The following is a 15,899-nucleotide window of genomic DNA, read 5'->3' on the forward strand; positions in this document are numbered from 1 at the left end:
GTTACACCAGTCAAAGCTGCTGTTCTCTTGAGTACAGCTGGGTTTTTCTGGGGAAGGGGTGAGTTACCATCCTATATCGTGCTAAAAGCCTTTGCAGCTTTGTTGTTGCGGCGAGGCGCCTACTAGCAACCTTATGCCTATGTAGAGTATCACTGCTTGTTTATGGGTGAAAGCATGCCTGGTCTAGACAAGGCCATTTGCATCAGGGGAGTCTAAATATGTCTGAAATTGTTCAAGTGAAACATTTTCAATCTTTAGCTCACTGAATGCCAGAAATTACATACAGTATTCTACTGTAAGATCTAAAATACATCAATGTTGGCGTGGCGTGAAAGGTACAGGTTATTTGTGAAAGGGCCTGTTATGTGTAACTGCTTTCTATTTTAAATGTAATAAATTGGCTGTGACATAAAAGTAAGCAAATTGATCCGAGTATCAGATCCGTCATTTTTCCAAAGTTAATATTAAGGCAGACTGCCTCTTGGCAATACGCAGTAAAGAACAATGCTGCTTTTAAAGGGTCTTGCAAGTGATTATTGGACCACATTGAATCTGAGGCTGACATTGCAAATAAAGACCCCAGCAGCAATTAAACAGTTATAGACCTAGGTTCTGAGGCAATTTAAATTTATTTCAGGCCAACTAACCCCTTTAAGTCACTACCTCATGACACCAGAAGAAACTGTATGGGGGAAGCGTCTTCCAGCTGTAGTAGGATTATTCCATTTTACAGGACCGAGGATGACAAAGTCGCACGTGTACACATATGTACTCGAGAACCGGTTTTGGGGCAGCATGAAGGGGGCCCCCAGGGTGGCTGTACTCGGGAGAAACTGATTTTCCAGCAAAACACCCACGGAGAAGCCGCGGCTTTGCAGGCGAGCTGAGGCCGGCGCCGGCTTTCGCTCAAGTGTCGTTTATTTATTGGCGGCGGCGGCGTCTTCCTTCTCCTCCTTTGTTCCTTTAATTTTTCTCCCATCTCGCGGGGAGCCCGCCCGCCCGGCCCCGCAGACAGCCCCCGGAGCACATGTGCGTGTCACAGCCGGGCCGCCCGCTCTCACGGCGGAGGGGGAGGGCGCCTTTCGCATGGAGCCGCTGCTCGGTAAGTGAGGGCAGCGCAGCGCCGGGCCCTGTGATGCAGCACTCGTGTGCGGGCAGGCCCCCTTGCTAGGCGCTGCCTGCGCTCGGCATACGGGGCGGCGGAGGCGCGGGGCTTGGCCCCGCTCCATGGAGACCAATGGCATCGCTCCCACCCACCCCCACCGGCCCCGAGCCCGCCGGCACGCACAGCCGCACGCTTCAGCCCACCATGGCCCCGCCGCCGCCGCCGCCGCTCCGGCCCTCGGCGAGGTGAGTGCCGGCCGCCGGGCTTCTCCGCGGAGGCCCAGATGGCTCCGGGCCCTGCTGGCCGCCGGAGGCGGCCGCGATCGCGGTGGGGGGAGGTGGGTGTGCGTGGGGGGGACGGGGACGGGGACAGAGACAGAGCCGCGGGGACCGGCGGTCACCGGCCACCATGGTGCCCTCCACCGACTCTCCCTTCTTTTCCTCCCCGGTCTCCCGGGGGCTTAGGCGCAGCTTTTCGGAGTACGGGGCGCGAGAGGGGCCGAGAACGGCGGGGGGGGGGGGGGGGGAAGGTCGGTGTGGGGGCAGAACGGCAGTTAACGGTTTCATCCGGGGGGGGGAGGGGGGCAGGGCGGCCCGCCGGGGTTTTGCCGGTCGCGGGGGAGGGAGGGGGGGAGGGGGGGCGCGGGGGGGGGGGGGGGGGGCGGCCGCCGGGAGGCGCGCGGCCGCCTGCTCGTGGGCGCGCGGCCGGTGGGGTGGGGGCGAGTGCAACAACATGGCGGCGCGGCGCGCTCCTGCGGGGGGGGGGGGAACGCCGAACTTCTCCGAGACACGAGACACCCCCCCCCCCCCCCCCCCGGAAGCCAGACGGGGCTGGCGCTCTATGGCTTTTGCTCAGCGCTAGAGCGGCCGTCCGGAGGCCCGCGTTGCGCGCTGCCCCCCCCCCCCCCCCTCGGTACGTCATCCGTTAGAAGGCAGCCAATCGCGAGAGGACGTATAGCGAGGACGTCAGCGAGTGCCCTCAGCCTCCAGTTGCGGCGGTGCCTTGTGGGATATTGGAGGCCTCGCGTCTCGGCAGGAAGGAAAGCGGGGCGAGGGGGGGGGGGAGGCGGTGCGGTAGGGCTGTCATGGCGACTAATATCGAGCAGATCTTTCGGTCCTTTGTGGTTAGCAAATTCCGGGAGATCCAGGAAGAACAGCAGCAGCAGCAGCACGGCGGGTAACGAGCCTGTCCGGGGCGGCGGGGGAGGCGACGCAGCCGCGTCCGCGCTCGCGCCGGGGCCTAGCGCGGGGCGAGGAGGGGTGTGTTGGAGGAAGGGAAGTGCGCGGTCCGTCCCGTCCCCCCCCTTCCCCCGCCCCCTGGGACGGAGGGAGACGGGCCGGGGCCTAGGGCTCTTGCGGGTCGTTTCGGCGTCAACATGGCGGGGCCCGGGGGCTCGCGCCCTTCCGAGCGCCTTGAGCGAAAACACGGGGGGGGGGGGGGGGAAGGGGCGGGCGGGCGGGTGTACGGGTTGTCTCCTGGCGAACACGCACCCGTTTTCACTCACGGGTTTTGGGTGCTGGTCTCTGGTGTCGGGGCGAGCGTCTGTACGATTTGTCTTACTGATCTTACCACGTTTCAGCTCGCCTAGTTTTTCCCAACCTTGTCTCGCAAAGCAAGCAAAATCTACTGGAGAAGAGTGAGCGATGGGTGCTTATTTTGTGAGGGGAGCCTATGCAAGTTCTTATATAAAGCTCGGGGACTGTGGCGTATTCGAGAACATGATTTCCTCCCTTGTGCCTAATACTCGGTTGTCACAACGTGTTCTGTTGTGAATAAATGAAAGTAAATCAAAAGGTAGATGTTCCACTAAAGGCATGGCTTCTTCAGGAGGCTAAAATACTGTTTTGAAGGGTTGAGTAAAATAAATGCTTATGAATTAAAAAAAAAAAAAGGTCAAAAAAGGCTCAAAATTGCTTGTATTATGTTGATATTTTTTTTGGTTAGTGGAAAGGTAGAAGGCCAGCCCAATGGTGACACAATCCCAGCTGAGCAAGCCAACCCTTCAGATGACACAGTTGCTGGTGCTGGGAGTCGTCAGAATGATCAGATAGTGCAGAAAATAGAGGAAGTGCTCTCTGGAGCCCTTGATACAGAGCTGCAGTGCAAATCAGGTAAATGAAAACACATTTGGCAAATATGTTCTTGTTTAAGAAGGTTGTCATAGTGCTTAAAATTGAATCAATTTTACAGAGATGAAAAAGTACTTTTCAGTACTGCTCCTTTGAGCTTCATCTGACAAGTTGTGTGTTTATCGTAATGTTTGTTAAGTATTTTTTTGTCTACTGTGATTTACAACCATAGATGGACAGAGAAGTACATAATTTAAAAACTGAAGCTGGGTTATTATATGAAAGCATTACTTAGTGTGCGAAAAAGTTATTATTTCTCTCCATTACAATAATGCTAAAACATATAAATAATATCCATATGTGTAATTGTGCTTTGTTTTGTATATACCTACTTCAGGGTCTCAGTGAGCAGTTCTTACTAACAAAGCTGGTACTGATGGATAGAAGCATTGTTTGTTGTGTTGTTTTGGATTGGTTTCAAGTATTATTTCTAAAAATAATTTATTAGAATTCAGAACTGTATGATTAACTGTTCTGTCAGGTAAGATGCTTTGTTGTTTTAAAATGAATAACATACTTATGTTCAAAATGTAGATACTCAGATTGCAGTCTTCCAAAGGGTAAGAAATTTTTATGTAGCAATCTCATAACTTCAATAAATTACTGGATTTATTATGCCAAAAAGTTGCATATGAGTATCCCTTCTCATGGGACTAGTCCTTTCTGTAAAATTTCTGAATTGGGAGGGTTATTGAGATGAAGGCTCTAGTTATTGCATTTCTAATTTTTTGGAGTTGAAACATAGGTGACTGCTATGTGCTTGGTAAGTATAGTTCCAGGGTGATTTTTTTAAGAGGCAGTGTAGAAAATTGTTTATTTCAGAGACTCTGTTTGCAAGGTTTTGGAACTGCTTTTTCTTTCTTTTATGCACAGTGGCTTGTTTACCTTGAGCATTTTCAGTAGTCTTTCACTTACGCTGTACAAGCAGCACTTTAGGCTAGCGTCTTTTTTTTTTTTTTTTTTTTTTTTTTTTTTTTTTTTTTTTTGTCATTGTTATATTTTTGTTCTTCTGTCATGGAAGAATGAGGCAAGCTAACATGGTAATAAATGAGACGTATTAACCTGGAAGTTAATAAACTTAACCTATGGTAAACATTCACACTGTTCATAACTGAAAAGAAGTTAATGTTGCTGTTGAACAACAGAGATTATCTGAAAAGGCTGTGTAGAAAAGGTCATTTAACTCTGCTTCGTTGTCCTTTTTCATTGCATTTACAACAATGTTGGTGGAAGCGCTATTGTTCATTAAGCTGTTTATTCCATAAAAATGTGTGTGCTTAGAACTACCTGAGATACTTGTTTATGGAATCTCAAGTCATGTCCATATAATAGTATGGCAATTGCCAACAGTTTTTGAATGATTTTGCATTGTTCACTTGAAACAGTATGCTTTGTAATCACAGCCAGATTATAGTTGGAGAATCCATATTGCTGCACTGGCCAGTATAAAAACAATCATTGAATATAACATGCAAGCAGACTTGAATATATATCTCATCTCTAACAGAAATTATAACAAGTTGCCTTTGATAGAAGTGCCTTTCTCATGAAAACATGGCACTACGTCCAGAGAAGGGTAAGAACCTAACACAGGTTGAATTCTGAGGGAAATCAGGTATAGAATTAAAAGAAGGTGATCGAAACCTCAGTCTTCCTCTTTTCTTTCCCCCTCAAGCGATTGTTTGTCCCTGCAGTCACCTGAATTTATTAGTTACTTTCCTGTTTGAAGCAGAAGCTCTATTAGGTACTTGCAGGTTTGCAGTTCCTTGTGGCAGCTGCAGTCAAGTCTGAGTAGCTGGTTGCCTGCAGTGCCTTAAAGCTTGTTTGGGATTGGGGAAGCAGATGCTGTTTCTCCAAATTTGTTTGAAGAACTTAGTCAGTGAGGAACTTAATCAGTAAATATGTTTAGATAATATCTAACACACTAGTAATAAGGGGCTCGCTCACAAATTAAAGCATAATAGAGGATAATGGGCCAGCCACATGTTATACAATAAGCGTACCATCACTTAGATAATTTGTCTGGAAAATGGGAGTTCTTGTTTCACTTCCATGTGCAGTTTGGTGTAGTTTAAAAGCACATCTCCAGCCTCCTGGAAGAATGCACTGCCCAGTTGAATATAGGTGGAAGCATATCCAACTCTTGGGAAGAGTCATGTTCCCACTGGAATGGTGTTGCTGACCAAGAAGATTTGGTTAACTTTTTGAAAAGGGAATTAGTTATTTTTAGTTAAAGTGACCCCTGAGAGGAAGGGTAAGAGGGCTGAAAAGGGAATGTGTGCTATTTATGTATGGTAGTTCAGTGAAGAAGGCATGGGTTTCAAGTTTAAATTTTTTGTACCTCTGTTCAGGTACTTGGTCACTAGTCTAAAAGAATTTTAAAAATGTAGTTTTAATAACATTTACAAGGAAAATATTGTCTTTTCTAGATGTAGACAAAAATACTGTGAAACATAGTACTCAGTCTACAAAAAGAAGCTCTACTGCTGAAGATGAAATTCCTAGGAAAAAATCAAAAAAGAACAAGAAACACAAAAGCAAGAAGAAGAAGAAAAAGAAGAAGAAAAGGAAGAAAGAGAAAAAGCATAAAAAACAGCCAAAGGAGTCAAAGTTGAGTACACGTCATGGAGAACATGCAGACTTGCAGCCTGCTTCTCACTTGATGCCAGAGAAATCAAGCTCCAAATTGAGTGTTCAGCATGGAGGATTTGGAGATGCAAATCTGGCTGTCCATGTGCAGCCAGAAGAACTGCGCTTAAAAGCAAGTGAGGAGCTTGATAGACAAGCTTTAGGACTTGTTTCTCATTCAAGAACTGATTCTCAGCAATCTACAGAAAATCTTGGAAGTGAGAAGGGAACTTTGTGTGCAGCAAATCCTCCATTTAATTTAGAAGGCAGTCAAGCTGATATCCAAGAAAATACTAGTATAACTCAAATTTGCACTAGAGAAGAACAAATTAAACAGTCATATGAAAATATTTATCCTATAGCTATTACTGCGAGCGAAAAGGGTGTTCTTGTTGATACTGGAAATGATACTTCATCTAGCATCCCATCTGGAGTTGCCAGTACTGAAATTCAGAAAGATTCAGCAGCTTCAGAGGTAATAGAAGCACTAAAAGGTTCAGAAGTTATTCTGAAATCTAAAGGCACTGGGGAAGCTTTGGATATAGCTCTTGAGTCTGAGACCATGGAGGTGTTGAAATATTCAGAAGCATCTCTACAATCTGTGGCACAGGGGGGAGCAAAAGGGTTAGAAGCAACTTCAGAATCTGTGTCTTTGGCAAGTGATGTGACAACAATTCCTAAATCTGCAAGTCAGGCAGATCTGAATACTGTGAAGGTAGCTCACGTGTCTGTGGCCATGGAAGAAGTGAAAATTCCAGAAGCAACTGAAAAATCTCTGCATATGGGAAATGTGAAAAATGTCGAAAGATCTTTGGAATTAGGGGGTGTGAGCCGAACTTTGGAGCCAGCCCTGAAGCCCTCAATTATATCTGATAATTTGAGAGTGACACAGTGCAGCCCCATGGAGGGTTCAAGTGTCTTGAAGGCAGATGTGTCTTTGCAACATCCTTTTAAAATATCTGCATTGACTGCTGTGACCCAGGTGGAAATAAAAAGTGCCAAAATACCCCTGGGACCAGGAGCTGTTACAAAAGTGAAGGATATTGAACCAGCTAGAAGCTCTGCACATATGGAAAATGTGAAAGCTTTGGAAGAAGCTCTGCAGCCAACTGCTGTAGTAAAGCCCAAAACTTTGGAAACAGTAATGGAACCTGTGGGTGTTCCAGCAAAAGATGTCAAAGCAGCTCAAGAATGTTTGCAGGGTGAAGTAGTCAAAGTTGTGGAAGGTACCACTGATCCTGGAACAGTGCTGAATGCATCAGGAGTGTTCCTACAACCTGAAGTCTTGACAGAAACAAGAAGTATGGATAGAACCCAGGAATCTGTACTTCCAGCAGAATTGACAGATGTGAATGTGGTTGCAGAGGCAAAAGGTTTAAGAGCAGCTTTAGAACCCATAGCAGTTGTGCAGACCTTTGTTCCCCAAACATGTCGAGAAATCCAGATGGCAGAGGGTTTTAAAGGTCCACAAAGAACCGTGGAAGTTGCAGCACTAGCAGGAGTAAAAGGTCAAGAAACAAGTCAAGCTACTCTGCAGCTTGAAAATACTAATGCTTCAAAAATTTCAGAATCTACTTTCAAGCCTGTAGCTGTAACAGAGGCAAAAGATTCAGAAGGTACTTCATTATTGAGACAACCAGAGGAGCTGAGAGAATCAAGATCTGAGAGTGAATCAAATGTGAGAGGTTTGGAAGCAACTCCCCTGTCTTTACAGAAAGAAGACATGAAAGGTCCAGGAGGAGTCCTAAGGCCAATGGCTGTGGTGGAAGCAAAAACTTTGAAAACAGCTTCACTGTCTTTGCAAATGGAAGGTGTGAAGGCTTCAGAAGAAGCTGTGTATTCGGGGACTGTGGCCAGAGGTTTAGCAGCAACACTAGATTCAACAGCAGTGTCAAAAAGTTCAGAAATAAATCTAGATAGTATGGCAGGAGTGGAAGCAGGCTCAGATGCTGGTCTCCTAGCTATGAAAGTTGGATCTGTGAGACCAGTGAAAAGTTTAGAAACAGCTATAGGACCTGTAGCAGAGACAGAAAGGAAGGATTCAGAAGCAGACCGGGACAGAGCAGGGACAGAGATGAAGACATCTTCATCATACCTGCACATGAAAGGTGTGAGAGATTTAGGAGATCCAGCATCTGTAGGTATGGCAAAGATACAAGCTTTGGAAGCAGTCTTGCAGCCTGGAACCCTTGCAGTGGCAAGGGGCTTAGGAGAAAATGTGTGTTCTGAAGCCAATATGGGTAGCAAAGTCTTGCAAGCAAGTCCAGGACTTGTTGCCCTAGAAGAAAGGTCAGAAAGGACTCCTGAATCTGTGGTTGCATGTGTAAGCATGGAACCAGTTAGAGAGTCTGAGGCATTAGCAGGAATGATGCAGTTGAAAACCACAGCAGAGAGAGAACGAAAACATGCAGAAACAGTTGCAGAACCTCTTGGTGCAAGCAGAACAAAGAGTTCCGTCATTTCTCAGTCTCAGGTCATGACACATACAAGAACCTCACAAACTGAGGTGGTAGCGGAGATAAAGGATTCTGAACTAGCTACCAGTTCTGCCACCGTAGAAATGAGAGGTTTAGACAACTTGTCAGAAGTTGAGGCAGTTGCAGAGGTAAAAGATGTGGAAGCGAGATCAAAAATTTCACACTTAACACAGATGAAAAATTTGGAAATGGTTGTAGGATCTGAAACGACGACACTAATGCAAGGCTTGGGAAGGACATTGGCATCTGAGTTGGTTAGAGAAATGAGGTCTTCTGAAGTTGCTCCAGAAGATCCGAACAAAGCAAAGGCAATGAGCAAAGAAGCAATACTAGAACCTGTGCAAACAGTGACGATGCAAACTTCAGAAGCAAGTTCAAAATCTGTAGGGGAACAAATAGTAGGTCATTCAGAAGCAATATTGGACTCTTTGCCCAGAGTGGAGGAAAAAACAATGGCATCAGAAATAGTGACAGAAGTGAGAAACTTGAAAGGAACTTTGGAATCTAAGATTTTGACAGATGTGAGAACTCAGGGACCTACTGTAGAATATATAATTGCAACAAGGAGGACAAGCACAAAAAAAAATGAGCCCTCTCTTACCACTGTAAAAGATTTGGAAGAAGCTTCAGAAACGGAGAAAGAAATGAAAGCAAAATATTTGGAGCCAGCATCAGAAGCTAGAGAAGTGAGGTTGTTGGAAAGTATGAAAGAGTCTGCAACAGTAGAGGTGGAAGGTTCTGCAACAGTCGCAGAACCTGAGGTACACATGGATATCCAAAGTTTGGAAACTTCCCAAAAGTCTGGAAATGGGGGGGGCGATAAATGTTTTAGAGGATACTTCAGAAGCTATTCCAGAATCTTTGCATACTGAAAAACAAGAACATCTGCAAGCAGCTCTAGAAGCAAAACCTGCTGCAGAATGGAAGAGTGCAGAAGAGGCTCCAGAAATCTTGAGTGCTGCTGAAATGAAATCTTCTGAAGCAGTTCCAAAGCCAGGGGACGTGAAAGATCTGGAAACAACACTGGAACATGAAGTGACAGCAGAAGTACAATATGCAGAAGGGGTGCAGAGTCAAGAAATGGAGGATGTGACAGTTCCAGGTCAACCTCAGGAGTGCGAGATACTGGTTGAGAAGAAAGATGCAGAGCAAACTCGAGCATCTGAGCCTTTAATAGCAGAAACAGTTTTTAGTTCTTCACATGCAGCAGATGAAGAAGATTCAGCAGGGACTCCTGAATCTGAAATAATCAGAGACACAAAACAGTTGGAATCAGCTCCAGCTCATGTGGCAGAAACAAAAGATTTGGAAACAGCTGCTCTTTCTGAGACTGTTGTAGAGCTGAAAGATGCAGAAGCAGCTGTGGGGTTGGAGGCAGAGACAAAAGATGTGGAAGCAGTTCCAGTACCTGAGACTGTTACAGAAGCAGTTCCAGTACTTGTGGCAGAGGCAAACCAGTCGGAAGTCATTCCACAGGCTGAGGCTGTCAAAGAAGCAACTCCAGAACAGGAGTCAGAGAAAAGAGATTCAGAAACATCTGATGTGCAACCTGATGTGGCGGCACGAATGAGGGAGACTCTGATGAGACTTGAGAAAGTTATTGAAAAAAGTAGCCATAGAAGCAGTGATAAAAAACATGATGCAAAGAAACAAAAAAGGAGTCGCTCCAAATCTCAGTCCAGGTCTAGGAAGCGGAAGAAAAAATCAAGGTCACGTTCTACTTCCAGGCGTTTGACCTCTAAAAGAGCACGTTCTAGGAGCAGAAACTATTCAGATTCTAGAAAAAAGCATTCCAAATCTAGGTCCCGATCTGTGGAGAAGAGAGAGAGAAGAGTGTCTTCCCGGAGGTCCAGGCGCAGACGTTCCAGATCGTCTGACCGCTACAGGTCTAAATCCAGATCAGCAGAAAAGAGAGGGAGCAGATTGTCCTCTGGGAGGTCCAGACGTAGGCGTTCCAGGTCGTCTGACCACTACAGGTCTAAATCCAGATCGGTGGAAAAGCGACTGTCCTCCCGAAGGTCCAGACGTAGACGTTCCAGGTCTTCTGACCGGTACAGATCTAAGTCCAGGTCAGTGGAAAAGCGACTGTCCTCTCGAAGGTCTGGGCGCAGACGTTCCAGGTCTTCTGACCGTTACAGGTCTAAATCCAGATCGGTGGAAAAGCGACTGTCCTCTCGAAGGTCTGGGCGCAGACGTTCCAGGTCTTCTGACCGCTACAGGTCTAAGTCCAGGTCAGTGGAAAAGCGACTGTCCTCCCGAAGGTCTGGGCGCAGACGTTCCAGGTCTTCTGACCGCTACAGGTCTAAGTCCAGATCAGTGGAAAAGCGACTGTCCTCCCGAAGGTCTGGGCGCAGACGTTCCAGGTCTTCTGACCACTACAGGTCTAAATCACGGTCAGTGGAAAAGAGAGGGAGTAGGTTGTCCTCCTGGAGATCCCGCCGTAGACGTTCCAGGTCTTCTGACCATTCTAAATCTAGATCCAGGTCTTCAGAAAAGAGAGGAGGCAAAGAATACTCATGGAGGTTCAGACATAGAGGGTCTGGTTCCTCTGATCGCTCGAAATCTAGGTCAAGATCTGTTGAGAAGAGAGGTCGGAAGGCATCTCTACGGAGGTCTAAACGTCAGCGCTCGAAGTCCTCTGACCGTTACAAATCTAGATCCAGATCAGTAGAAAAAAGAGATCGAAAGCAATCATCAAGGAAGTCTAAACGTCAGCGCTCGAAGTCCTCTGACCGTTACAAGTCTAGATCCAAATCAGTGGAAAAAAAGAAGGAGTCCTCACGAAAATCTAAGCGTCGCCGCTCAAAATCTTCTGAACGTTACAAGTCTAGGTCTAGGTCTGTTGAAAAAAAAACGCAAGGAATCTTCAAAAAAATCCAAACGGAAACGTTCCAAGTCCTCTGATAGTGTTAAGTCAAGGTCCAAATCTATAGAAAAAAGAGAGAGTAAGTTATCTTCAGTAAAGAGCAGTAGCAAGCGTGTGGAATCTTCTGACCTTCAGGAGTCAACCAAAAGTCTTGAAAAAGTAGAAGTTCCTGAACCTTCTTTTGCAAGTGAAGGCAGCTCCTCCAAATCCTCTAACGGTCCCACGTCAGTAGCTTTGTCTGTTGAAAGAATAAATGGCCCAGAGCTGCCACCAGCATCTGAAAGTGGATTTTCCAAAACTTTTGATAGTCTTGAGAAAAGCTCCTCATCTGTTGAAAAAACAGCGGCTCTGCAGCCTTCTGTGATGTCTGAATTTGATAGCTCCAAAACCCCAGATGACCAGGAATTGAGATCCATGCCTGGGGAAAAAACACAGGTTTCAGATCTTTCTATGACATCTGAAAATGGATCAGCTGAAAAAGCAGTGGCTCTGGAGTCTTCATCACTACCTGAACTTACATACTCCACATCCAAGTCAAGCTCTTCATCTGTTGAAAAAAGGGGAGATGCAGAAACTTCTTTGGTTACAGAATTTCAGCTCTCCGGATGCCATGAAGATGAGTCGAGATCTACCTCTCTCAGAGAAACAGAGGGTCCAGAGCCTCTTCTGACACTTGAAAGTGGATGCTCTGTATCTTCTGATGATTACAAGACAATGTCTTCATCCTCTGGAAAAATGGAGGTTCAGGGGTCTTCTCAGATGTCTGAAAGTGTACTCTCTGGCTTGTCTGATGGTCATGAATTAAGACATATCCCTGCTGAAAAAACAGAGCTTCAGAAGTTTTTGCAAGTGTCTGAAAGTGAATCTCCCAAGTTGGCTGACAGCCCTGAGTCAAGGACACTTTCTTTTGAAACAGCAGAGGCTCAAAAATCTTTTCTAGCACCTGAAGCTACATGCTCTGTGTTCCCTGATGTCTGTGAGTCAGCCTCCTTGCCTATTGAAAAGGGCCAGGTGAAGGAGTCTTCTCTGTCTTCTGACAGTGGATGCTTCAAGTCTCCTGATGGACATGAATCAGGATCCAGGTTTGCTGCACAAATAGAGGAGCTTCCGTTGATATCTGAAGGTGGGTCCTTCAAATCACCTGATGGAAATGAACAAAGATCTGTATCTGTTGAAAAAGTCAAGGCTCCAGATGTTTCCCTGACATCTGAGCATGGTCCTGTTGAGATCTCGGATGACCTCATTTCAGTGTCATCTTTTGAAAAAATGCAGGAAGTTGTACTGACAACTGTAGGACAAAGCTGCAAGTCTTCCGAAGTTCATGAGTCCAGATCATCTGTTGACAAAGATTTAGATGGTCCGACACTTTCACAAGTACTTGAAATTGACTGCTCTGAATCTTCTGAAATGCATGAATCAAGATACCTGCCTGCTGGAAAGATAGAGGGTACAGGATCTTTCTTGATGTCTAAAAGTGGAATTCTTGTGTGCCATGATGGCCATAAATCAAAACACAATTACTTTGAGAAAACAGAAAGTGCAGAAATGTCGTTGGCATCTGAGCTTAGGTGTTCTGTCTTCCCTGAAGGCTATGAATTGACAGCCACTGCAGTTGAAAAAATGGAGATACAGAAGCCTTCTCTCCCACCAGAAAGTGGGTTCTCCAAGTCTGCTGATGTTTGTGAATCAGTAAGCACAACTACTGAAAAACTACAGCCCCCAGTGACTTCTCTAACATCTGAAAGTGGGCTTCTCCTGTTGCCTGATAGTCATGAATTGAGACCTATTCCTGCTGAAAAAGTAGAGGTGCGAAAGTTGTCTGAACTGAAATGCATTGCATCCCCTGATGGCCACAAGTTGAGATCTGCCCTTGATGAAGAAATACAGGTGCAGCAGCCACCTCTGATACTGGAAAGCAGATGTTCTGTTTCCTCTGATGGTCTTGAGTTGACATCCACCCCTTTTGAAAAAGTTGAGCTAGAGGAGCCTTCTCAAATGTCTGAAAATGAATATACAATAGGGCTTGATGGCCCGGAGTTGACATCAACCCCTGCTGAAAAAACAGAGATGCGGGAACTTTATCGGATGTCTGAAGAAAGATGTTCAGTGTCCATTGAGAGCCAGGAGTTGCAGTCATTCCCTATTGAAAAGATAGAAGTGCGAGAGCCTGCTCTGACATCTGAAAATGAATATGCTGTATCTTGGGAGGGCCAGGAGTTGAGATCTAGCTCTCCTGAAAAAGTAGAGATGCAGGAGGCTTCTGTAGTACCTGACAATGAATATGCTGTGTCTTCTGAAGATCATGAATTGCCATCTTCCCTTGCTGAAAAAACAGAGGTACAGGACTGTTCTCTGCTGTCTGAAAATGAATATGCTGTATCTCCTGAGGGCCAGGAGATGACAGCCAGTCCTGCTGAAAGAGAGGTACAGGAGCCTTCTCTGACATCTGACAGTGAATATACCATCTTCCCTGAAGGTCAAGGATTACAGTCTACCTTTGCTGAAAAAACAGTGGTACAGGAGCCTTCGCTAATATCAGACAGACAATATGCTGTATCCCATGAAGGGCAGGAGTTGCTCTCTGCTCTTACTGAAAAAACAGAGGTGCAGGAGTGTTCTTTGCTGTCTGAAAATGAGTATGATGTATCCCCTGAAGGCCATGATTTGGGATCCAGTTCTGTTGAAAAAGAAGAAATGGAGGAACCTTCTGAAACATCTGAAAGTGAAAGTTCAATGTCCACTGATAGCCAGGAGTTGCAGTCTACTGCTGTTGGAAAAACAGAGGTGCAGGAGTTGTCTTTGTCTGAAGGTGAATGTGCCATGTCCCCTGAAGGTCAGGAGCTGCAGTCTAGCCCTGCTGAAAAAGTAGAGACTAAGGAACCTTCTCTGACATTTGAAAATGAGCATGCTCTGTCCCCTGAAGAGTATGAATCACGATTGACTCATGCTGAGAAAACAGAGGATGTGGATTCTTCTTTGACGTCTGAAAATGACCATCTTTTGTCTTTCGAGAGCCAGGAGGTAAGATTCACCCCTGTTCAGAAAGCAGATGTGCGGGAGCTTTCTCCAACACCTGAAAACGAACATGCAGTGTCTCCTGATGGCCAGGAGTTGAGCTTGCCCACTGTTGGAAAAGTAGGTGGTCTCGAACCTTTGACACTAAACAATAGAGCCTCCATGTCCCCTGATGACAATGAATTGAAGTCCATCCCTGTTGAAAACTTGGATGATGCAATACCTTCTTTAATGCCTGAAAGTGTGTGTTCCATGTCCCCTGATGGCTACAGTGTGAAGTCTGGCCCTGGTGAAGAAACAGGGGATCTAGAGCCATCTTTGATATCTGAACGTAGACATTCCACATCCTCATATCAAGAAGGTCATGAGCTGAAATCTCCCATGGAGGAAGAGGGTCTAGAGTCCTCTTTGACTTCTGAACATAGACGATCTGTGTCCCCTGAGGGCCACGACCGGAAATCCACCATAGATGAAGAAATGGATGATCTGGAGCGCTCTTTGACATCTGAACATAGGCGCTCCACGTCCCCTGATGAGCATGAGTCAAGATCTAGCATTGGTGAAGAAGCAGAGTATCTGGAGCAGCCTTTGACAATGGAACGTAGATGCTCTGTGTCTTCTGATGAGCATGAGTCAAGGTCTACCACGGGGGAAGAGATAGAGGATGCAGAACCCTCCTTGACAGCTGAACGAAGAGACTCCACATCCTCCGATGAGCATGAGTCGAGGTCTACCACTGGTGAAGATATAGAAGATGGGGAACCCTCCTTGACAGCTGAACGTAGACAGTCCACATCCTCTGATGACCATGAGTCAAGGTCTACAACTGGTGAAGAAACAGAGGATTTGGAACCTTCTTTGACAGCTGAACATAGACGTTCCATGTCTCCTGATGGACGTGAGTCAAGGTCAACCACTGGTGAAGAAGGAGAGGACCAGGAGCTCTCCTTGACAGCTGAACGTAGACACTCCACATCCTCAGACGAACGTGAGTCGAGGTCTACTGCTGGTGAAGATGTGGAGGATATGGAACCCTCCTTGACAGCTGAACGAAGAGATTCCACATCATCAGATGAGCCTGAGTCAAGGTCTACCACCGGTGAAGAAGTAGAGGATATGGAACCCTCTTTGACAACTGAACACAGACGTTCCACATCCCCTGATGGGCGTGAATCAAGGTCTACCACTGGTGAAGAAGTAGATGATGTGGAACCCTCCTTGACAGCTGAACGAAGAGATTCCACATCGTCAGATGATCATGAGTCAAGGTCTACCACTGCTGAAGAGGGTGAGGATGTGGAACCCTCTTTGGCCGATGAAGATAAACAGGATTCCATGCCTCTTGAGAGGCTGGAGGAACAGGACTCTTCCTTTATACCTGAAAGTAGGCGTTCTGAGTCTTCTGAACGTGAAAAATCTAGATCCAAATCTGTTGATAAAGTATCTGACAAAGAGTCTTCACGAAGATCTATAAGCAGACGCTCAACATCTCCTACTCGCCAAAAGAGTCGATCCACATCTGTTGAAAAAGCAACAGACAGAGAGTCTTCACGGAGATCTAGACGTAGACGTTCCAGGTCTGTTGCTCGCCAGAAGAGTAGATCCACATCTGTTGAAAAAACAGCAGACAAAGAATCTTCACGGAGGTCTAGACGTAGACGCTCCAGGTCCACTGCTCG

At 46.2% G+C, this 15,899-nt stretch overlaps 1 protein-coding gene across 3 annotated transcripts in view; it reads left to right on the forward strand.

Moving 5' to 3' along the window:
* The first annotated feature begins 1,030 nt into the window (after positions 1-1,030).
* Positions 1,031-15,899, forward strand: part of SON (SON DNA and RNA binding protein) — a 41,605-nt gene continuing 26,736 nt past the window's right edge. The window contains exons 1-3 of one of the 3 annotated variants that reach the window (XM_030020960.2): positions 1,031-1,350; positions 3,050-3,216; positions 5,664-9,427. In XM_030020960.2, the coding sequence (XP_029876820.1) occupies positions 1,238-1,350; positions 3,050-3,216; positions 5,664-9,211 (3,828 nt within the window). In that variant the 5' untranslated portion in view covers positions 1,031-1,237 and the 3' untranslated portion in view covers positions 9,212-9,427. Of the gene's footprint in view, positions 1,351-2,090; positions 2,282-3,049; positions 3,217-5,663; positions 9,428-15,899 lie in introns of those variants that run through there. The other 2 variants (XM_030020961.1, XM_030020962.2) reach the window with 2 other exon arrangements.

The sequence above is a fragment of the Aquila chrysaetos genome, chromosome 7, assembly GCF_900496995.4.
Source record: "Aquila chrysaetos chrysaetos chromosome 7, bAquChr1.4, whole genome shotgun sequence".
In the NCBI taxonomy this organism is placed as follows: Eukaryota; Metazoa; Chordata; class Aves; order Accipitriformes; family Accipitridae; genus Aquila; species Aquila chrysaetos.